We start from the raw sequence: 24,668 nt of genomic DNA on the forward strand, positions 1-24,668 counted from the left end.
CTAAAGGATGTGCGTATGTTTCCATAACCCCCCAGTGTGATGTGCGGTGCGACATGAGGTGTTTGAAATGGAAATGTAAATGGTATAAATGGAAGTGGTGAAGCAGCGGAAGAATGTGGTGGGATGGGTGGGTTTTGAAAGTGAGGTGAATGAGGTGCAGATTCTATTTGTTCATTTTTATCATTTAAAGACTGAAAATGAAACTGTGAAGATGATGATGCACCATGTAATGAAGTGAAAGGAACACCAAATTCATTCTGATTATGTGAAGTAGACAGAAAAGAAGGAAGGGCAGAAGAAGAGGTACTTGACTTGTTCTTATAATCCTTGCGACGTGTGTTAACCTACAAGAATTGGTCTCAAGAGGACATTTTCCGTAGTCAACAGACATGATTCTTTCTTCCACATGATCTCTACCAGTATATTGCAAAATAGAAGAGGTAAAAGAAGACACAAAAGACCAATCAAAAGTACTTTGCATTGGAGAGGATGGAAGAGTCTGAAAAAGTGAAAAATACTCTAGATCTTGCTCTCCAAGAGGGGGGACCCATCCCTGATGGAGGTCTCGACGGCCCTGCAATATCATCAGACTTATGTGCAACATCTGAAGAGTGAAAATAATGCATACCTTCATTCAAAAGCTTTTCTTGAAGGGCAATCCTTCGGTCAAGCTCCTCAATCTTCTTTTGTCGATAGGCTATGATCAATTTATATTCTTCAGAGGTCAGCTTGCCTATCTTTTCTTCCATGTACTCAAATGTGTCTTTCACCATGTCGGAACTTTGTGGAGCAAGCTAATTGACCCACTCTCACTCGGTTCTCGCCATAGGCTGTCCTTGAGACAGAATCGGTGTTGATTTGTTCGAAGTCATTTGAACCTACTGTTGTTCTTGCTACTTGCGAAGAGCTCTCAGATCAAAGGCCTAGGTTTCTCAGAGAGTACCAAGCTCTGATACCATGTAATGAAAATACCCTAACACAGAAGCAAAAAACAAAAACTGTACGACAAAGCACAGACTGATAAAAGAACACAGTTAGGGTTAGGGTTAGGGTAACTCAGAGACAATGAACACAGTTAATAAATGAAATGATACGAGTACTAATAATACAATGCTCATGTAGCAAACACACTATGCAGTGAATGAATACTGAACCTCGAACTCTTGTATCTCAAGGATCAGGGTAGGGGTAATGAGCTGGAGAGTGTGTCGTACTCTGAACGGATTCCGAATCGCAGCAAGGCAGCCTGCGGATGTCGAACACCAGCAAACGCAGGACTGAGAAGCTGGATCTGATGTAGACAACAGTGAGGAGAGAGAAAAACTAAAAATGTAGGCAGGACAGCCTGCAAGAGAGAGAAAAACTGCAGCGACTGCAGTAGGAGAGAGAAAACTGTCAAGGTGGCAGCTGGGGCCTGCAAATGCAGCAGTTTGCTGACGTGGCAGGCTGTACGACAGCAGTGCAGATGATCAGCAGTCAATCGCCAGGAAGAAACGGCAGCAATTAGTGTTTGGAGGGCTGGAAATAGGCGCCAGACTGTAGGGAGTAGTGATGGACAGCAAGGGCTGAGATATCCTCCGCGAACAGGGTGTGGGCAGCAAGCTGATAACACCTGAAACCTGCAAAAACGAGATTGGGGGAAGAGTGGAGGGCTGGCTGCCAATTTATAGAAAATTAGGGTTCTAGATCCTCTCCCACTTAACTCTCTCAATCTACTCCCCGTTTTAGGGTTTTGGCTAAAATAAGCCTAAAATAAGCATGTTTGGGGCTGTTTAAGTGGGTAAGAGAAATTCTTAGCACAAGAAAGGGCACACAAAGAAAATGTATTTGTTATGGAAAGGGTACGTTAGATCTACAGGAATATTGTGATGTAGACATAGCAAGTGACTTGGATACTCGCAAGTCTACTAGCGGGTACATATTTACTTTGACTATGGGGCAATTTCTTGGTGCTCTAGATTGCAAAATATAGTAGCCCTTTCTACCACTGAGGCTGAATGTTTTTCAGCCATTGAAGCTTCGAAAGAAGCTATTTGGTTTGGTCATTTGGTGAAGGATTTTGGGCTGCCCACCAAAACACTTGTACTTGGATGTGATAGCTAGAGTGCTATATGCCTGGCTAAGAATGCTATGTTTCATGCACGTACCAAACATATAGATATGCGGTATCACTTTATCAGATAGGTTTTGGATGATGGTCTAGTCACATTGACTAATATCAAAACAGAAGATAACCCTACAGATGTTCTCACTAAGAGTCTTGTAAAGGCTCAACAGAGCATTGCATTTGATTAGTGGGAGTTGGTTAAGGTTCGCTCAAGACCTTTTCTTGTACATGCGACCGCACCCTTGCGGGTGTGAGTGTACTGTATCCTAAGTATAAATACGTTCTTTTTATTCTTTGTGTGTACCACACTGGTACACACCCAACTCAAGTCTCCACTTTCTCTGCACTCTCTATTGCTGAACACACTCCATTCTCGCTGTGCACACCACCTAGGCACTTCCACTCCCCTTTATATACTCAATATTCATTCATTCATTCAGATTCTCTGTGTTCATTGTCTTTGAGTTACCTTAATCCTAATTATGTTCTTCTAAGTTTGTGCTTTGTTGTTCACTTTAATTTATGCTTTTACGTTAGTGTATTACTTCACATGGTATCAGAGCAAGGTTCTCTTCCACGAAACTTCGGTCTTGATCTGAAAGCCCTTTGCAAGAAGCAAGAATAACATGAGAGTTGTTAGCAGAGTATTTGTCAGCTCATGTGTGAGTCTGAGCTTGATCTGGGCTGGGCATTTTTATTAGGTATTTTAGGTATTTTTCTGGTGTGGCATTTTATGCCATTGGGGCATTTTATGCACCAGTCGGCCAGCATTAAATGCTGTCCGACCAGCATTATTGCTCCCCACTTTTTTAGCCTATTTATACTCAGTGCTCCTCCTCAGTCAGTATCATCTTCACCATCTGCAGACTCTGTGGAGAGAGGAGCTAGAGCCATTGCCAGTGCCAGTGCCCACGCAGCCAGTGACTCACTGTTGTATGCGACTGTCTCGTGTTCAGATATATGGATTCCATTTCCCGTGCATACATCTGAGTTCTCATCTGTATCGTGTTCTTTTCTTTTCTCTTTTTGTCTTGTGTTTCAGCAGTTTATTTCAGCACATGTTTATGCTTCCACCGCTGCTCCACTTCTGACAAGAGTAAGATGACTTTGAACATATCTTCACCACATCATCATGATGCTCTTGAGCCTAGCTCATTGAGACACCTGATGAAGTGGCCTTCAGAGTTGGCTCCTCCATCTGATATGGTTGGAGAGACTTAGGACTACCATGGAGTCCATAGACCGTACAAGACTTCACGAGCTTAATATGACCTCATTCTCATGTATCGAGCTCAAGGGCAGATTGAATCGTGTTCATCTTTTCATTTCTTCCTTGGTTGCCAAGCACGTTTAGGTTGCAGTCTCATCATCCTTGCCTCTTTCACTTCATATGATGGACTAGTCTTTAGTACATTTGGCAGATTCACAATACTTTTATCTTTGATTCAGCCTTGGGTATCTGTAGCCATGTGGGACGAGTGCAAGGCTTGATTTTATGGCAGATTTCTCCTATGATTTCAGCCGGCCTCATAATTGGAGATCTTGCTGCTCTGTGCATGGATATTGTTTGCTCCACCTCTGTTGTGCCCTCTTGATGATCCCCTACCTTTGTTTCTGTGGAATGATGCTGATGGCCATTTAGAGAGTTTTTGTTCCTGTAGAATATTGTTCTGATAACCTTTTGGCTTCATGTGTGTGGTTGCCATTCGGCTTGGTTGGCTTGAAAGCTTGATGTAAATATTTCGATACATTAATTTGAACTTCTTGAGGCGGAGAGAGAGAGATGATATATTAACGTTTACAAAAGGCCAAAATGACCTATGAGACCATGAGTTACAATCATGCGTATGATGGTACAACTGTTTGGGCAAAATATGTAGCACAAAGCAAAATAAGAAAGGAAACTAACTATGGCTATGTGTAAAACATAGAGCTCTATCTAGTGACAATGAGCTCCAAATGGTACAATCTCATGTGGGTATGGAGGGCCTAGCTCTAGCCCGAGCAATAATCCCCTGTATCCGCCTATGAAGGTGTCGTCGGTCTCTGTGTCGAGGCCTAGGACGTCTGGATCGACTAAGCTGGACGGCTCGATCAATCAGTACTCCTCTATGTGTGGACTATGGTGGTGAGAGAGGCTCTCGTGTGGACTATGGCTGTAACTGTATTGAAGTCTTCTGAGTCTCCTTTGCAAAGAAGTCCGTGAGTTGCCTCTGTGAAGGGCCTTGGTGTCCTGGAGCAGCTGTACTCCTGAGGCGCATGTCACGAAGCCGTTGTATCTCAAGAAGAAAGAGGCTAAGGCATTGCTGATCAGTAAAATCCATGACTTTGGATAGTGGTCCAAATCCGTCTCTAAAGAGACAGTGGGAACGACCATGGACCTCATAATACGCTGGGCAGCGGCAGATATAATGCTCCTCAGTCTCTAGCTCTAATTGGCATATCTGTGCGCTTCTCTGGTGGGATGGATCTATATCTGCCTGTCTCAATCTCTAACTGATGTGAGGAGGTGCGCAACTGGCCAATGGTACATCTAATCCCATGGGAAAGGTGGGTGTCCATGTATCTCGGGCGAACAATAAATCCATCATCTGTAGTATGAAGGAAATGCTCGCGGTAGAAAGCTGTCTTTGTCCCTAGCTCCTGCCCTAGCATCAACCATGTCCGCTTGATATCCAATTGGGTAAGATCCATCTTGATGATCTTGCGAATCTCTAAATTGCTCAGATCAAGAGATGGTGCATCAAGGGAGTATTGGAAGGGGGATAACTTGTCCATGCTAAAGCCATGCAGCTCAAACCAAGGTGACATCTGTGCATACCAACGTGAAAAATCACCCCCTCTGGCAAGCTGCTTGGAGGACTCAAGGGCCAACCGTGCATATTTGTGTCTGGGTAAGTCCCATAGGCTATGTATGTATGTGACTGATTAGGTGAGGGCTTCTACCACAATCGGTGTAGCTGCTAGCTCGGCTCTGATGATCTCATGTGGCACTGAGGCCTTACATCTGATCATCTTGGATATCATGGACACTAGGGGTTTCTCCATCGACCTCCATCCGTCATAAGTGCGCCCTGATCTGCTACGGTGGTCAAGACTGGGCTCCCATATCTGTACTCCATAAAGTAGTGTGGATGCGACCAGTATATCAAAGAGCCATAGCTTGGTGCGGGGTTCTTGGAATTGCACCTGTGAGCACATCCTCTCCAAACCACCTAGCGCTGTGTATCCGTGAGTTAGTCTAGTGTCTGCTGCCTCTTGCATAGAAAAGGTGGGCTCTGTGAATAAGCTCCCAGGTATGTATAAGAATCCACATACTCCAGCTCCTTAGATCCATATGTGAATTTAGGTGTTGATCTCCTGACCCAATGTGGTGTAGTATTAAATACCATCACCTTGGTTTTACCAAGGTTCACTGAAAGCCCACTGTCCAAAGTATAGGAGTGCAATGCATCCAAGTGTCTCTGTAGACCCTTTGGAGATTCAGCTATCAATACAATGTCATCTGCATGCAATAGGAGAGGTATCCAAGTGCTAGCTAGTGGAACTCCTCTATCTCCTTCCTGTGAAATATAATTAGCAATCCCATCAATGTACAGGCCAAATAATGTCGGAGAGAGGGGGCATCCCTGCTTCACCCCAATGGAGGAGTAAATAGATGCCGAAAGGCCCTCAGGTGTCCAGACTTTGCCCATAACTCTCTTATACAGTGCTAAAATACCCCAACTGAGCTCTTTTGGTACTCCCATGGCATGCAATCTATGTATTAGCCTGCCTGTCTCTTGGTACTATGTTAAAGGCTTTGCGGAAGTCCACAAAGTAGCAGTAGGTCCGTCGGCCATGGGCCCTTCCCTCCTCAATGATTGCTGTGAGTGTAAGGATGTGATCCAATGTGGAGAAGCCTCTCCTAAAGCCAATCTATCCCTGTGCTCTAAGAACCCACATCTCTGCCCACTTGCTTAACTCATGCTCAAGGATGGAAGCATATAACTTAGCCAATGTATGCCCAACCATGATAGTCCGATAGTTACTGGGTAGAGTAGGGTCCCTTGACTTGAGGATAGGCACAATAGTGTTCGTGCTCTAGCTTTCTGGTAGGCCTTCACACATGGCTCTGTTAAACATGTAAGCTAGGAATCCTGCCATCAAATCTCTAGCATGGATCAAGTGCTCGGCTACTAATCCATCATGATCTTGTGCCTTTCCTCTGCTAAGTCTGTCAATGGCCTCTTGGACCCTACTTTTTGTAAAGAAAGTGGTGGTCTCTGGACAAGGCTCAAGTGGGTCAGGAAGAGGTGGCTGACCCTCCACATTATAAAGACTAGTTGCATACTCCTCCCATACAACGGTGGACGCAATAGGTGTGGTCGGGCAATGCTCTCTGAAAAGCCTCCAAGCCTCTCTAGAGTCTTGGCTCAAGAATAATTGATATAGGTCTTGCTCCAGCTGGGCTAAGAATGTTCTCTTCTTCCACTGTGTGAGGCGTCTAAAGAGTATCTGTGCCTGTCTGTGGGTAGTGGACCCGAGTGCTATCTCTCACTGTAGCCGTGCTTTGGTCTCACGGCACTCATCATCACACCAATTGTTCCGAGGTGTCACCCCGGTGGAGGCTCTCTGTGTGGGTTGCGAGTGTGGGAAGGCTACACCTGCAGTGATGTGTAGGGCCTCACTGAACTACTGAGTCAGCTCCTGTAATGGAACGTTGGGGTCTACATCATGTAACAATCTAAGGATCTCCGTCTTAGATATCCTCTCTCTCTCTGGAAAAGAGGTATCTCGGGTGTCGGTGAGTTGCATGATGGGTCTGCGTGTCAGTGAATTGGAGGTCGATGGTGAATGATAGGTAGGCATGATCCACTGGAACTCCGAGAAGGCGTGGGGATACTGAGAGGTCCTGGATGTGAGATATCAGCATCGGTGGGGCAAGAACATAGTCTACTGTGCTGGCACCATGTCAGTGAGGATAACATGTGAAGGCGCCGGATAGGGGGTATCTAGCCATGCCATTGAGAATGGCCAACCTGTGTGCCTCGCCCATCTCCACAAGGTATCTCCCATATTCGATACTTCCCCCATATCTTGAGATGTCCTCTCCAGCTGTAGCTCCGACACATCCTGCTCCTGTAGTATCTCCTCAGATGCATCAAAGAAAGACACTTGATGGGAGGCTGTCCTGGCATTAAAGTCTCCTAGTAAGATAACCTCTCCCTCCTTTGAGAACTCCCAAATATCCTCATCCAAAGCCACATATGGTGATTGGCCCTTGGGTGGGGCGTATCGGGATGTCATAGGGGGGAAATAGCATATGGCAACATACAAAGTGCATTCCTCACCACACACTCTCACCCACATGTATCTGGCCTGCTCATCTCTGCGGACTACTTGGATCATTTGCTGTAGCTCCTCCCTGAATAACATTGCCACTCCTCCCGACCCATGATTACTGTGGTCTGTGCGTGTCTCCTTCTTGCAAGCTGACTCCCACCTATAGCTTGTCACCCGTGGAAGTGTAGTATGTGGTCCCTGATGTGTCTGTGAGTAGAACCCTATATCTCTCCCTCTGAATGTCTCCTCAAAAGCTCCCACATCCAATCGGAGGGCTCCATTACAGTTCCAAACTGCCCCTGCAAGGCTGGTCCCATAGGTCTCACACCGTCATTTGTGGCGCCTCTCCATGACTACCACTCTCCCTCCTCTGTAGAAGGCGAGTTTGCCCTCCTCCCTGGCTGCCTTAATTTTTGGCATGCACTCCCTCATGTGGGCTTGTTGGATTGGTGTGAGATCGTCACCCAAAAACACACGGGTCCCCTTCAATGTACGACGTTGAACTAGGAAGTCTCTCCTAGCCTCCATGGTGGGGAAGCGGAGAATGAGTGCACACTCTTTTGAGCTCTCCCCTTCTGTGCTTTTCTTGCCCACTCTCCAAGCGGAGACATGCGTGTCTTTCTCAATATTCATTAACGTGTATAGCACCTTGGTGTCCTCATCCACTTTTTCATGCATCTTCAGCCCCGTCACCCGAACATGGAGTGCTCTCATTTTCCTTTTTTTTGGGTCACTCGAAATGCATTCATTTATTATGCCTCCTCGGGCATTCAATGTCATGCTGTGAAGCTGAAGGGACTTCTCCAATGACAGCATGCTGATATCTTGGTCAGAGATGATCTAGTTTCTTGGCACCGGGTGGTCTCCTCAATGACTTTGCCATGACTTTTTTATTCTTCTATACTTGGTCTGTGATTAAAAAAAAAGAGAGAGACCAGGTGAGGTAGATTAGTAACAACTTTGTACTTTTCAGGTGTACCCCATCATCTTCTTGGTTTTGTTGAGCCAAATGAAGAGTTTACAGCCAAGCAATTTCGAGATCTTGCTGTTATTGTAACCCTCTTCCTTGATGTTCCTTATTAGCCTGTTTCTTTTTGTGGTGCTTTATTCACTTAGATATCTACAGCTTAAGAGATCCAAAGCCTCTACATTGTGGTAACTGATTTTATGATGCATCTTTGTCTGCCTGCAGGCCATTGAAGATATACTGCAACGCCAAAAGCTGCCTATACTAGTTGGTGGTACAAATTATTACATTCAAGTATTCTACTCATTACTTGTACTTATTTTACATTATGGAATTTTTGTTTTTAGGGTGTGGGTGGGTAAAGGTAGAAGTACTTTATTGGATGTTGACATGTTACAAGATTGTGCTACTTTTGCCTTTCTAGCATTAAGAGTGATGATTCTTACCATGATTTAAACCTGCATTTTCAACATGTTGAGATTTTTCCAACTCCCTTTTGGGCCATGTTTTTAGTGTTTCTTTCCCTGGTGTGATTTGACCAGCATTTAGGTTGTCCGAGTGTGCCATGTGCAGCTTCTCTATTGGTGTCAACTTTGTGTAGTGCATTAATTCTCACTTTTCATTCTGCAGTGTGGTGTTGTTCTTCTGTTTCATCTGTTCATTCTTCTTCACTGCTGTCCACTCCTTGTCTTCGTTTCCAGCATGATATTTTAGCACAGACCTTATCCTTGCCACTGAAGCTTACCTGGAAGGTGGATAATTGCTGTCTGTGGGAGCATTGCAGTCTGGACCTCTGTTTCTCATGAGAAAACTGTTCACAGTTTTTGCCGATCTCACCAGCCCATTGGAGATCAGCTACATGCTGTCCAAGCCAGAGGACTGCTGCATTTTTGTAGCAGCCTGCAACTGATGCCATCTGAACTTGCCTTTTTGCAGTTCGTCTCTCCTACTGCATCATTTTCTCCCTCAGGTATCCTCTTTTCTGTGCCAACCCTTCATTTCCTTGAGAACTCCCTCCTTTTGATGTCCTTGCAGCCACCCAGATGTTTGTTCTTCCAGATTTTTTTAATATTTTTACTGCTTCCCGTAGTTTTCTCTGCTAGAGATGGTCCCATTCATCCCCAACATCAAAAGGACTGGTGATAACTATGAGATTTGGAAGGGATACATCAAATTGCTCTTGAACATAAAGGAGTGGTCTTGATTTCAGAGAATGATGATGATGCGAAGTGTTAGTCTGCATTGTTGGTCAAGTGGATGTACCAACTTGGGACATGATCAAAGGAGTGGTCTTGATTTCGAAGAATGATGATGATGCCAAGTGTCAGTCCACATTGCTGATGGATGCCCTCATTTCCTTCACACAAGTTTTCTCAATCTTGTTGGTCTTATGTGAATGCTAGCTATGTCGTGATGGTGCCATTACTAGCTAGAAGAGCAACTTATTCAGTACAAACTTGGAATTCCTAACCTGTTTGAGCAAGCATAGAAGATTAAGGATTTGTGAATCTGCTTAAGAAGGCTGGCAAAGACCTTTGCAAACAATGAATAGGTGATGTATATAGCACTCTTGGCAAAGACCTTCACAAATGATCACTAGGTGATGTATATAAGATTCCTTAATGCTTTCAACATTGCCATCAATGTCTGCTCACCTCTTGCCGAATTCTACTTCATATTGTAGATCCCTTGTTGAAGAATGAAGGGACTCTTGCATCATTGAGTGGCTGTGGTTGAGGACACAACCAACAACAATAGGAGAAAGGTAGTCAAGCAACAACAACTGGAGGACCCTCCACATGAGGTTAGCGTGGTTGGAGAGGCCACACATATAGAGATTGCTATCATGTATGGATGATGAGGCAGGTGGGCCTTAGAGAGGATCCTATTGTGGACATAGAGCTTGTGGTGGACGAGGTCATGCATGCAAGATTGAGTCAGATATACCCGTTGTACATTTGTTTTCAGCTCCTTAATTCATTCAGATCCTTGTTTCCCATTATGTTGCTTTGCAAGTTGGTGTTGAGATGTGCGTGTCTAGTTTTGTATTAGGGACATTTTAAAGCCCTTCTCTAAGTGTGCTTTTTGGGATGTTCTTTCCTTTGTCTGGTCAGACTAGCATCAAGTTTGGCTAAATATTATTGTCCTAGTTTTTCCATATGCAACTAACAATTTGTAACAATCAATGATTTATAGTGTGTTAATTCTTAGCTTTTAGTTTATAGCTTGATTATGGTCTTTTGTATTATTGTGTTTGTTTGTTTTTGCTACTCACTCCTTTGCATCTTTGTTTTGCATTACAACAAACTATAGGGATCTATAGGACCTAAGTAGGTGGATTTTTTTTTTCTTAAAGAGCTTCACTTCTCATTGTATCAACAGTGTGGGAATGTTCTTTGCAAGGCATGAATGCACTTATTAGGCCTCTACTTTTAGTATCGACAAAGGTCACTGAGAGTGGTTACATTTCTGATTCCTAGTAGTGGTTGTTTGATAGTGGAGGGTTGGAGCATTTTGACCTTGGGCAATGTGAGCTAGAGTGAGGATAGAGTAGACTTGATAGGCTTACTTCTAGTGCAACAGACTGTAGGAGGCTATAGGACCTAAGTAGGTGGGCCTATGGATTTTCTTTTTCTTCAAGAGCTTTACTTCTCACCCAGTTGTACCAACTGTGTGGGAATGTTCTTTGCAAGGCACAAATGTACCTATTAGGCCTCTACTTTTCGCATCCACAATGGCCAATGTCTGTTTGCATGGTTGCTTCCTATGGAGATTGATTAAGCTCAATTCAAGGCATTGTTAGGTTAAGAAAAGCAACTTTGTATTATGAAGGACCTAGGCATAATGGTCATTGTTGTCCTAATAAGAAGTTACAAGTATGAAGCTCTACAGTGCTTGGCAACCAACGAGGCAAATCAGATGCATTATCTTGAAGCTGCTATCTTGCACTTAAAAAAGAATTTGCAATTCATGACCAACATGATTCTGTTCTTGTGAAAATAGGACGAATCCAACTTTGCATAATAACAAGCAAAGCTCTAGAAGATTCGACCTTTCTTCTATAAGTCAAGAAAGAACTTTCCAAGGATTACTTTGCCTACAATATCAAGCTTAAAATTCAAGAAGGGTGTACGAGTATTGAAGGCTTCTAGAAAGTTGAAGGCCTTCTCTATTATCAAGGGGTATTGCATATACATATTGTTGTAGTTATATAAACTTCAAACAAGGCATGACCTTTCAATTCCAGGACATGTTGGGGTCAATAAAATAATAGGGGTCATCTCTCAATACTATTGGTGGCCTCAAATGTGGAAATTAGTCAAAGAATTTGTATGTACGTGTCATATGTGCAATAGAGTTGGCCAAAGTCCCTCGCCATTGACCTCATGGGCTGCTCCACCCCTCTACTATTTCTAATCACCCTTGGTCATTTCTGTCAATGTACTTCATTATTGATCTAGTTTCCTCCAAGGCGTATGATCCCATTCTTTTTGGTGGTTGATAGATTTATCAATATGGCGCACTCTTTTCCCACCCACAAGACAATTACTGGCGAAGCCATGGCCTAACTTTTCCTTGAACATATCTAGTTTTATCATGGGTTACCAGATAACATTATTTTAGATCGAGGACCACAATTTGTGTCAAGTTTTTAGAGAAGTCTCCTCAAGCTCCTAGGTGTCGAAGCCAACCTCTCTTTGACTAACCACCCTCAAAGTAATGGACAAACAAAGAGACTAAATTAAGTCTTGGAACAATATCTCCAATGTACAACCAATTACCATCAAGATAATTAGGTGGATTTGCTTTTCTTAGCTGAATTTGTCTACAATAATGCTAGTCATACCTCTACTAGACAAACTCCATTCTTTGCCGACTATGAAAGACACCCTAAAATGGACATTTATATGAGTCACCTAGTAAATAATCCAATAGCTATGGAACTAGTTGAACACTTTTTAAAGATCCATAAGGAGTTAAAGTGATATATTCAACAAGCCCGTAAAAGATATAGACAATGCCAATCGACAACGAATGCAACATCCAACTCACAACATCAGAGATTGAGTTCGGCTTTTATGGCAATAATTATGTTCTTCTTGCCCTTCCTAGAAGCTGGATTATCAAAGACTTGGGGCCATTCAAGATCATTGGTCAAGTGAATCTAGTCACTTATTGTCTCTAGTTACCACAATCCATGAGAATTCAACTAGTATTCCATGTCTCACTCTTGGAGCTGCTGTACATCCTCAATAAGGGTGAGGAACTTATAACCACCACCACCTATTGAAATTGATGGTCACCCAGAGTATGAAATTGAGACTATCCTTGATTCCAGAGTCTCTCGTGAAAGGCTTGAATACCTTGTTCATTGGAAGGGCTATGATGCTAGTGAGCAAACATGGGAACTAGCCTCCTGTCTTCGCCAAACACCTACTAAAGTAAAGGAGTTTTGTTAGTGACATTCATTGAAGCTAAGAGCCTTACCAAGAAACCACATTGCTCCTTGTGTATTTATCACTAAAGGAGGGTGTAATGTCATGGCCACCAAGAAACCTAGTATCTTCTACAAACTTCTAGAAGAGTCAAGATTCTAAGAAGGTTCTAGAAGAGTCTTTGAAAGGTTCTAGGAAAGTGCTTCCATTAGTGCTTACGTCATCATTGTTTATGTCATTGCTTATGTCATTAATGATGCCATAATTAAGAAGATTCCCCTTAACCTCCTTAGCTCGAGTATAAATAGAGGTCTTGGGCTAGAAGGCCTCAATCTTGCCAACACTGGTTGTGAGACTCCTGCGACCTCTCTAGTTCTAGTTCAAGCCATGTATCTTTAGTTCTCGTCTTGCCTTGTATTTGATCTAGTCTTGTATCAAGATCTTGTCTTGTATGGAGGATCTAGCCAGGTTATAAACACCAGTATCAATCTTGTATCAAGAAGTATATTGTTGTAATTTCTTATCTTGCAATGAAGTGTCAAGTTCTTGTTCTTCTTCATCTTCAAGTTAATTCCTTGTAAATGTATTACAAATTGGTTAGCTCTTTAAAACGCCCCAAAACATGTAAATTACTAAAAGTTTAATTAAATGGTGCACAATACTAGAGAGTTTTTGTATCCCATAAGCAAAACCTAAATTTGGGAGGATACTTCTGCATCTATAAATAGACAAGCTGCTCACCATTCAGCCTATCCCTTGTCTTGGAGGTTTTAGCCATTAGCTCTTCCTCTAGTGGCTGTCCAGCTCATTGCAACTACTGTCACATCATCAACAGCTCCCAACGCTCTATCCACTGTTGCTTCCCTACTGTCATGGCTCTTCTTGAGCATCATATAGTTGGTGTTTTGTGCAGTGTAGGCCCATTAAACATTAGATTTACCGTCCAACCTCTGATGATCAACTTCCATCACATTCAAGTGGTTACATTGCTGCGTTTACTAGTTCTGGCCCTAGAGACTGTTGTATTTTGGTTTCCAGCCTATTGCCCTTGCACTTTTAGCCTCATTTCAGCTCTGGCTGGTGGCTACAACACTCGGGTTCTATCTTTGATGGATGCTACGCATTGACATCTTTCTTAGCCCTCTTCCACGAGAGCCATCGGTTGTTGGACAGCTTTGCCCTTGAGCATCTTGTACACTCTTTCCTACACTTAACATAATTTATTCATTTACTTTAGAGTCATTTTTCTTCTCTATTTGTGTTTGTGTTTTGTGTTTTGCATTTTTGCATTCGAGTTTGAGTTTTGCGTGTTTTAGTCGTGGTCGTACACTCGGTGTTTTCTTTTGCAAACCCTAGCATATCTCCACATGGTATCAAAGCCAATGCTCTTCCAAAGAGTTACCTGAGGCTACCATGGATTGCTTAGTTTGTTCTTGATTACACTATACATCACATGTTGGTTCACAATGGCTCAAACCACTCATCTTCGGATCCTTCAATGCTATCTCAAGCTACTCATTCAATGGAGGCTTTGTTGAGGCATTACGGTCTTGATTTGGAGAAAAATACTCTATCTACCAAACCAACCTTGTTCCCTTTTAGTGGTGGTAGTGCTATACCAAGGAGGTTGAGAGGGGGTCTTCCCCAGGGAGAGGAGATAGCACAATTTTTCCAGCCCCTGATATCCGTGTTCATTAGTGGCTAGCCATTTGGCTATTCTGGCTAAGGGGGTGTGAGGTCCACCTTTATCATCAGATTCTTCAAAGTTCTCGGCACCACACAAAGGCTGATATTAGGTTCATCTTCCTCCTCCTGCATCGACATCCATGGTTGAGAGGGGGTTTCTACCCTTTCTTGCTATTCTACAAGGTTCTCCACACCGGGTACTTTGCGTTGCATGATCATCATCATCTTTGTAAAAGGGCACTTGGGTCATTGTGTAGAGCATACTTGAGTGGATTCTGAGCTTTCCACCGGCGGTGGTTCTTTCACCACCTTACCACCACACCCACATACTTTTCCTATTTTCCTTGGAGTAGTTGAGATAGCTTGTTTGTTTTGTGGCGTGTGATCTAATCATCCCTTTTCATTCTTTCTCCCCACCCCCCCCTCCCCACCCCCCCCGCCCCCCGGTGGTACATTTACTTGACCGGCGGCAAACCATATCTTCTCAAAGAAAAAACTTAGAAAAGAAAGGTTCAATGTGGCTCCATCCATCTTTGCAAGTCTTGGTATGTGATTATTTTCCAAGAAGTTTGGAGTGGTTTATACCTTAGTGTGAATGTAGATGTCATGAATTTGTTATTGGACAAGTGACCGTGGATAAATTTGAGATGTGCTTTACACGATGTTGTGCTTTCCAAGGCTTTCCTTGCAATTAGCGGTGCAAGAAATGTGCAACAAACTAGCATTGGGAAAAGCATATTATGTGGGGGCTGAAATCAAAGAGAAAGTAGGGCTAAGTTTGGAAGAAAATAGGTTGAAACTTGGTGTGTGTATGCAAGGACTGATTTGGAATCTCTTGACTTGTAGTGGACTATTCTACATAGGAAAAACAGGTTGTCTACTATTTTTCCTACATGGAATACCTTGATGTACCTTTTCAAAAGTTTCATTAAATGGTGCATGGCCCCAAAGAGCTTTTGTGTCCCATATGCAAAACCCTAATTTGGGAGGATCCTTTTGCATCTATAAATAGATAGGCTGCCCACCATCTAGCCTATACCTGTCTTGCAGGTTTTAGCCATTAGCTCTCCCTCCATTTGCTGTCCAGCCCATTGCGATTGTTGCCACACTATCAACTGCTCTTGGCACCCTGTCCACTGTTGTCTCCTTGCTGTCCAACCTCTTCTTGAGCATCATACAATCGGTGTTTAGTGCAATGCTGGCCCATTTGGCATTAGATGCACCTTGCTTTGCTGTTACCTTACTGATTCCAGCCTCCAGTGATCAGCTGCCATCACATTTGGGTGGTTACATTGCTGCATTTATTAGTTCTGGCCCTAGAGACTACTGTATTTTGGTTTCTAGCTTATTGCCCTTACACTTTCAGCCTCATCTGAGCTCTGATTGGTGGTTATAGCACTCGGGATTTGTCTCTGATGGACATCACACATTGACATCTCCCTCAAGCCACTTCCATGAGAGCCATCGCCTGTTGGACAGCTCTGCCCTTGAGCACCTTGTGCACTCTTTTCTTCATTCATAGCATTTGTTCATTCATTTCAGAGTTATCTTTCTTCCGTGTTTGTGTTTTGTGTTTTGCATTCTTGCATTTTTATGTTTGTGTTTGAGTTCTTTGTGTTCTATTCGTGGTTGTACACTTGGTTTTTTCTCTTGCAAACCCAAGCATATCTCCACAAAGCCGTGCCAGTCTTAGGAAACTCTTTAGAACAGCATTGACTCCATGTGGAGATTGTTAGAAAACATGGTTTAAGCAAAAAAGGAAGAGTATACTATGGGGATAAGATGAAGAATAAGAAGGAACCATGATAGCATGGAAATCTTGATTGCATTGATAGTTGAGTCAAGTACATTCTTTTATAGCTCTAGGACACACTTCCTCTCCTTGCTGATGGGATTCAATACTTTGTTATACATTGTTTGTGCCTCTAGCATTGTCTCTAGCACCATGCAATCTAACACCGCCCCTTGGTGCTAGCTTACTCTCTTGGGCAATTCAACAATTTCGAAAAGAGTTTCACTACATTGTTTAGAAGATGATGATTCTTGTACAAAGTTGGCTTTTTGATTCTAGTGGCCTTTCTCTGTTTGTCCAAATTTGTTCCAACAGTCTTGTTCCTTGTGCCCGGCTTTCTTGCATGTCTTGCAAACAATCTATCTTTCACTATAATGTGTAGATACTATGGGACTCAACGTAGTCTCCTGGATCTTTTTCTTTGATTTTGCTTTCTTGCTCGTAAATTGCAGTTTCTACTAAATTTAGGGTCTTGTCTGGTACATTCCTCAATGTCTTTCATAACCTTCTTTAGGTTTGTCCACACTATAGCATAGCAACGGCTTCATCATATCCAATATCTTTAGCAATAGAAGACAATTGCAGCTTCAAGCTTTTAAATTTATTTATTAGTGAGGTCACAGAGTCATAATTGTTTAAATCCAACTTGATATTCTCCATTAAAAGATTTATCTTTGAATTTTTTGCTTGCAAGCCGAAGGTTTTATCCAGCTCATCCCAGGCTTCTTTTGCACTTTTTAGCCCTGATATGTGATGAAGGACATCATGTGATAAGCCCATGCTATTATCTCAAAGTAAGAGCTTGCGGCTGTAGACTAATTCTGAAGGGGAAAGGTAGTGAAGCAAATTGCAGGGTGAATTATAAGTACAAGGGATCTAATGATCTAATTTTGTTTTGGTCCCTTAAAATTCCTGAAAGGTTGTTGAAGATGGTCCCCAGTCCCACCCGTAAGCCTCTTGGTGCAAATAATTACTAGAGTTTAATTTTGGCTGTAGCATAACATGCTTTTTTTTTATAAAAGTAAAATGTGGCTGATTATATTACTCAAAAAAACTGATTACAACGAAGTGCTCATGCTCAACAGACTAGCTGGACCTAATACAAAGTTACAAGTACATCATGTATACAAGCCTCTCAAGGTGGTCTAAGAGGAATGGGGGCAAGAAGCCATGGGGGGGGGGGGGGGGGGGATATATCGCCATCTGGGGCTACCTGCTTGCATCACAAAAAACAGGTCTTGGCCGCCCCAAGTGCGCATGAAATGACAACAGAGCTCTTGATGAGCCTTGGACTCGCCCTGCACCTGATTCCATTGACTGCGGAGGGCATGGATGATGGAGGTCCATAGCTCTGCTAAGGTCGCATGTGCTGAAAGTCTCTCTCCGCCAAAAGCCTCCTGACACCACGCCTTCTAGATATGCCATCCAATAAGACTCCCTATGATATCCCATACCTCAGAGCAGTTTGCTGTGGGCTCCAGTACCTGGCGGATGGGTAGAGCCTCCAAACCGACCACTGCGCATGACCCTGTCTCGATAATGAATATTGTGTTCTGCATCTCGGCCTCATACAGAAGGTGACAGCCTGCTAGCAGAAAGCTCTCCATGAGATACATCCAGGGCTAGGTGCTATACAGCGAAGGATGCGGCATGCTCCTCTCCATACGAACTGCGCCTCACATGACCAAAGGCAGTGCTTCGGGGTTTCTAGAGGTTGCTGTGTGCATCGCTTACAACCTTCCTCCTGCATCTGGGCAAGCCAACTTCCCACCACCAAGCCTCCATGTGCCACTAGCCATAAGAAATACGATACCCTCCTTGGTCTCCAGCTATTCCATAGGCGGTGCTAGAAAGTCCGTCGGAAAGGCTCCGTGATGCTGTGCTCTGCCCAGTGCCTGCTACATGACGGCGCCTAATCCATATCCTCCTGCATCAGTACATGTCTGCCAATCCTGGCAGTGTACTCTAGGAACCTCGGTGGCTTCTTGGCGACCGCAATGGTTGGCCATAGCCATTCTCTCGGATCCCACTCTAGCTCATCAAGTGGCTTGCCCTCTTAGATCCAGAGGCACCACTCCCTAAGGTCCACCCGGAAGATAAAAGGGTCCAGTTGCCATGTCTTCCCCTGAAGGTCAATCACCCAGATCCTCCTCCATGAAAGGACAGCTATTCCTCATCCTGCTACCCTTTGTCACAAGAGCCAGACGCCCCCCCTCCAGTGTATGGTGAAGGTCCTAAGTGGAGCACCGCCCACTCTACTGCCACCTGTAGGGGGATGCCTACTGGTGAAAACCTAGCGGCCCATACCTCCCTGGGCTCTATCGGCTCTCGTATCGGGGGAACAAGCCACTCCTAAGGTATTGTTGCATCTATCTCCCTTCTCCTCAATTCTGCTCCTCTCTGGCAGCCTCAAACTCGCTGTAGCACCTCCCCCTCCGCCATCCTGTACACCTCCCGCCATGTCCTGATGGTACTAGCCGGGCCGCAGCCCACTAGATGTGGGGGCACTCGCCAATCTGTGCCCCTTTCCGATCTCTGACCTGGGTGTTCGCTGACGGTCTATCTCCTCTTGGCAACCTGGGGATTTCTGGATTAGGGCCTTGTGGAGGCCCTGCCACACACGGAGCAAGTTGCATAGGAAAGGTGATCTGGGGGGGTGATCTGGGCTGACGTGAAGATCCATCTCAATGACGGCCTCTACTCACCGCCAAGCCTCAGTCTACACTCTTGAAGACCCTCCTGCAATAAGACCTTCCAGGTTTGCTCGTCTGGTGTGAGGCCACAGACAACTAGCTTGCCCAAGAGGACCATACTTTGATACTCTGGGTCTATGATCCCAAGCCCTCCCTCTGACCGATGCTTTATGATGGTTGCCCACGCCACCTTGGCCCTGGAATCCTTGGAGCCGTCGGACCCAGACCAAAGGAAGTTCCGCACTAGATGGCGAAGCTGCACTACGCAGGATGAAGAGAAGCACCAACACGAGGCGATGTACCAGGCCGTCGCTAAGAGGACTTGGTTAACCACTAGGGCTCGGCCGGCTAGTGAGAGGGGAGCCATGCTCTAGTAGGTTAGCTTCCTCCGAATGGAATCAAGGATAGGAAGAAACTGTTAGGCAGGAGTGATGTCGAGTCTCACCTGGAACCCTAGGTACCGGACGGTTTGCCCTCTGCTCACCCATCTAAATCCTAGGTGGATGCTCCACTCCGTGCTAGAGTCCGGGTCCGTGAGGAAACTAACCGACTTTTGCCAATTGATTTTCGCTCCTACTACAGAGCAAAACACCTCAAGAGCGAGCCTCACTCTCTCCAGCATCAACTCATCGTTCTTTATGTAGAGTGCTGTATCATCTACATACTCTGAGTCTAACAACTCAGTCTCCTCTCTCACTGGAAGTCAGAGGTTGCGTAATCCGCTCACACGTGACTTGAGGAAGTGAGACATCACCTCTGCAAAGAGTAGGAACAGGTATGGGACAGGGGGCAGCCCTGTTGGACTGATCTCTCCAACCGAAACCCCTCCCCCACCTACCACCTATGAGAACCTTGTTAGTGGCTGATCTGTAAAGTGCGGAGACCCCGCGAATCCAAACCTGGGGGAAACCCAACCTCACCATGGTGCCCTCTAGGAAATCCCAATCCACCCTCATAAGCTTTCTCGAAATCCAAGAGTAGTGCGGCTAGTCTCTGCCCACTGTGCTGAGCCCACTGTGTCGCCTCTCAAAGAAGGTAAATACATTGTCTAGGCTCCTATCCTAGAGAAAGCCTGTCTGTGTGTCGTGGATGATGTCTGGAAGCACGAGGCGTAGTCAACTACCAATCAGCTTTGCCAGTGCCTTCTAGGCCACTGACAATAAGGTGATCGGTCTCCACTGGGAAAGCTCCAACTGGTCTCCCCCTTTGGGGAGAAGAGTGATAAGGCCTGCCAAAAGACTCCCTGGCATTTGTCTTGAAGTGAAAATCTCTTGGAAGGCCATCAGTAGAGGGTCCTTTACTACTTCCCCGTAGGTCGTGAAGAAGGCCTTAGAGAGGCCATCCTCTCCAGGGCATTTCTGCCCATCGTGTATGGAAAGCCTCCTCTAGTTCCTTCTCTGTGAAGGGGGCTAAGACGGAGTGTCCCATCTCCTCTGTGACGAGGGACGAGATGTGATCCCAGACCTGCTGTCTACAATGCTATCCCCTAGCTGAGGCTGTCTCCTGTTGGAAGAGGCGCCTGTAGTAGTTGGTGTCAATCTCCATCACCTCGTTTGGGCTAGAACGAGTCCTCCCATACTGATCGCGAAGGCTGTGTATCTGCTCTCTTGCGGTGCGAGGCTGGTGCACCTGGAAGAACTCCTTGCACATTGTGTCCCCCTTCCGCGCCCAGAAGGCTGCTGAGGTGCGGAAAGTGAACTGCAAGCGGCTGTCCTCAAGAGGCCAGCAATGGCTGCTCGGGCTCGCACCTCCTGTGCGTGGAGGGTGGGATCTCCTGGTGCCTCTTGTAATAATCTCTGTGTGCCTGCAAGGTCTCGCCAGAGTGCTCTCTTCTCCTCCCAGCTCTACTGCTTGGCCTATATGGCTGCCTCTTGGCAGATTCTGCTCGACTCGGCTAGGACCTCTGCAACCTCCTCTGCGATCCGGTCCCTTCTACCCCACTCCCTGGTCCAAATCTGCTCTATCTGTCTCGTCACCTCCTCCCTCCTATAGATGAGTCAAGGATCCGGCAGGATCGTGTGTCTAGGGCAGATGCTGGGGGATCAAGGGTTAAGATAACCCGGACAACGTGGTGCCCACCAACTACTCAATCTGGCCTCCACGAGAGCCTCCCCACTCTCCCACATAAAACCTGTCCAACCACTCCAGTAGGACTCCACCTAGCTGCCTGTATCCCCAAGAGAAGTCCTACGACCTTTCCCTCCTGTGGAAGGCAGAGTCTCTCTTGGCATCGCGTGCTCTTATTGCTAGTAGAAAGACCTCCCATGCTTTCCGCTCCTCCCCAGCTATGTCTTGGTAGTTTCTGCCTCTGCCCTGCTAGTCCTGCAAAGCATCGAGGTTGTTGAAGTCTCTTCCAACGATCTAAGAGTCCACCTCTGGGAGTCCATCCGCGATCTCCACGCAGAACGTGCTACGTGCCCTAACCTCCGTAGGGGCAAAGACATTGAGGACTCCAAGGCATGAGTCCCCAATATCCAATCTGATCCATAGAACCCTCCTTGCCACTATCGTTGCATGGTCTCGTACATAGGCGGCGAGACTTGAGCTAATAGAGGTGCATATGCCTTCACTTTTGCCGTGGGCACCTATGGCATGCTCCAAGTAAGTGTGTGAGTTGCCTGGGAGTATCTTCTCTACCCGTTGGGCCTGGGTGGGAGTGAGCTTGTGCTCTTGTAGAAGTAAGATGTTGATTCATCTGGCAAGGGTAGCAGGCTGCAGCTCTTGCCGAACAATCAACTTCTTGGAACCACATGCCCCACTGTAGTGGAGACTATTCACATTCCAGGATGCAAGGTGTAAGCTCATGGGGAAACCTGTGTCTGAGCAGGCATCTATTCGGTGTGGAGGCTGCTGATGAGGAGGAAAAACATGGGGCATACATGTACTCTTTGTCGTTGGTTTGGACGGCGAACTCAAGTCCCCCATGGTGGCCGTTGGCCGGACCATAGGGGTGATAGATGCTCTAGGTGGTACTATCAATGCATCTATCAGCGATGTAGCGAGGCGTGACTATGTACACTGGTAGAAACAGGCCGCCCATGCCAGGGGCTACTCGATCACATCCGCGGAGCTCTCCACTGTGGGGGGGCTTGAAAGATAATGCTCAAGTGTGGGACCTTGACACCAGCCCGCTAGTTAATATCCATCATGCAACCAGGCCACTGCTGTGCAAACAATGCTAGTCCTTCTTCTCCCATCCACTGGGAGGTGTGGTGCGCCACACATGACTCTTCAGCTCCTCTATCTGTGTCGTCGTCGAATCCTCTGAGTGAGAGGACTGAAAGAAAAAAACGTAGTTTGGTCCATCCGGTGGTGCTAGTAGATGGACCTTACCCTTCCTTGACTTACGAACCAGGAAGATCCCCACGTCAAGAGGTAGTGGGAACTCTCCATGCTCCGCAACTCTTAGGTAGGACCATGGGCCACTGCGGAAGAACTCGTGTGGCAACAGCTGTGCCTGTCTCGGGAAAGTGTGACGGGCAGTAGGGGAAGATGAGCTAGTGGCTGTGTGGGAGGGGGAGCACTGCTGGCGCGAGGAGGATGTAGGCGTGTGTATCTCATCACCACCTGTGGGAGGGGGGAGGGTGAGTTTGGGGGGGGGGATCACCTGAACCAGGTGCGGGTCAGGGGAGGTACTCGGCAGGGGAGGTGGTGGGGGGAAAGAGGGGGGTCGGGGGATGGAGGGATGGTCGGAGGTATGTGGCGGGCGTTGGGGGGGGGGGGCTGTGGGCCAGGGTTAGTGGGGGGGAGGGGTGTGGGGGCTGTGGGAACTCAGGTGAGGTGGTATGTGGTGCATGTGATGGATGTGGGGGACTGGGGTCTTGCCGGGTGGGGCAGGCAGGGGGGGCTGCGGAGTGCTTTGCCGAGGGGGCGTTGCTCGCCCTCATGCTCCCTGCTGTCGAGGCTGGGTCTGAGGAGCTGGCTGCGGCTCCCCCTGCCGTCTCTCTCTCTGTCGTCTCTGGGCCTGTGTGAAGCCGTTAGCATCCACCTGTGGGCCCGTGGCCGGAGTCTCCTTGGCGCCGAAACGCGTACAATCTGCTCTTGATGTCCAAAGTCGTAACAACGTAGGCACTGCCCTGGTTGCCCAGTCACAATGACCTGTTGCCTAAAGGAGTGACCTCCAACCTCAATCTCTAGGAACTTTGGTATGCTTTTTGTGTCTTTCACGGCCACTTGTACCTTTGGGACTCTTGCAGCTATCACTGCATCCGTGAAGGAAGCAAGGAACACTGTGCCAAAAAGCCGTCCAAAGTCCTCTTCTAACTGGCGGTACTCTACTGCCAGTCCGGGGAAAAGTAGGGTGACTGGGTGTCTGAGAAAACTGTTGTGGAGGGCAAATAACTCCACTATGAAGTTGCTATACCAGGGAACCATGTAGATGAACCCCTTCGTGGAGGCATAGGGCGAGCTCTTCACTAACTCACGGGCTGCATGCGCAGAGGTGAGTCGAACCATGAAGATCCCTCGGCCCATGAGGACTGCCTCCAAGATCTGCACTGTACCAATGCGCAGCGTGGAGTGGAGTCAATCCCGCAGCTAGGCCCTCAATGGGGAGTGTCCAACGACCTGACCAAAGATTGATGTTTCTTTTAGCTCCAACTCTGTGGCCCGGACGGTCAAGAGCTGTTCCTCAAAGAGGATGATGGGCAAGGTGTTTGATTGGGGGACACTCGTAGAATGCACGGGCGTCTAACTAGAGGTTTCCATTGCGCGTCCCTGGTGAGGACCTACCACTCACGTTGCTGTGTTGTCGGGGGGGGGGGGGGGGGTCAGGGCGGAGGGGCGGGGAACCAGATCCTCAAGCGGGAGGACACAGCGCGGGTTCAGGCGGGGGGGGGGGGGGGGTTCCAGGTGGGGGCGATGCGTGCAGGGGGGGGGGGAGAAAGTGTGGTGTCGAGTGGGAGCAGACCGGGGGGGGGGGGGAGGGTGGGGGGCGGGGGGGTCACGCTGGGGGGAGAAGGGGGGGGGGAGAGGGGGGAGAGGCGGCACAGAAGGTGGGGGGGTTGGCGGGGAACTAGCAGCACACACCATGGGACAGCGGGGGGCGCACTGGTGATGTTGGGGGCGAGAGAGCAACGGCGCGTTGGTCGTAGCATAACATGCTTGCTAAAGTTATTCTGCTGATTAAGTTGCTTGGTATTTAAGTTGTCTGCATAAAGCTTCCTGTTGTCTGTACCTGTTCAGTTATGAAACATGTGACATCACATGCAAGAGTGTGATGCATCATTCTTTGTAGGAATCGGCTGTGCACTTAAGTAGAAAAGGATCCTTATTGAATGAAGCATGCATGAAGCTTCCTGTTGTCTTACCAGTTCAGTATAAAACATCTGACATCACATGCAAGAGTGTGATGCATCATTCTTTGTAGGAATCATCTGTGTGCTTAAGTAGCAGAGGATTCATATTAAATGAAGCATGCATGGAGCAACCTATGTATTATCCAACTCTTCCTTGATTCCCCATTGGTTATATTAAAAATAGCTTGTTGGCTACTACGTGGTTTTATGGTTTTATTGTGTCCTCACAATTACACGTGGATCAGTGACATAGTCTAAAATCATACTGTTTGGCATAATAAATGCTTGACAGATTCATTGATAAAACATCTATTAGGCATGTTTAGTAAGTTTTTCTACTGCTGTGAACACTTTCAATCCCTATA

The 24,668-nt window shown here is 46.3% G+C and overlaps 1 protein-coding gene and 1 pseudogene across 2 annotated transcripts in view; one reads left to right on the top strand and one right to left on the bottom strand.

Moving 5' to 3' along the window:
- LOC148034969 (tRNA dimethylallyltransferase 2-like) overlaps positions 1–24,668 on the top strand; it is a 111,428-nt gene that overhangs the window by 60,549 nt on the left and 26,211 nt on the right. For both annotated transcript variants that reach the window (XR_015691136.1, XM_087679883.1), the window contains exons 3-4: positions 8,406–8,485; positions 8,625–8,693. Coding sequence is in view for 1 of the 2 variants with exons in the window: in XM_087679883.1 (XP_087536009.1) it covers positions 8,406–8,485; positions 8,625–8,693 (149 nt within the window). In the remaining variant the exon portion in view is untranslated. The remainder of the gene's footprint in view (positions 1–8,405; positions 8,486–8,624; positions 8,694–24,668) is intronic.
- On the bottom strand, positions 4,078–7,525 carry LOC148034970 (uncharacterized; annotated as a pseudogene).

Source organism: Lygodium microphyllum, chromosome 6, assembly GCF_053477565.2.
Source record: "Lygodium microphyllum isolate KBCC chromosome 6, Lygodium_microphyllum_v1.1.10, whole genome shotgun sequence".
Classification (NCBI taxonomy): Eukaryota; Viridiplantae; Streptophyta; class Polypodiopsida; order Schizaeales; family Lygodiaceae; genus Lygodium; species Lygodium microphyllum.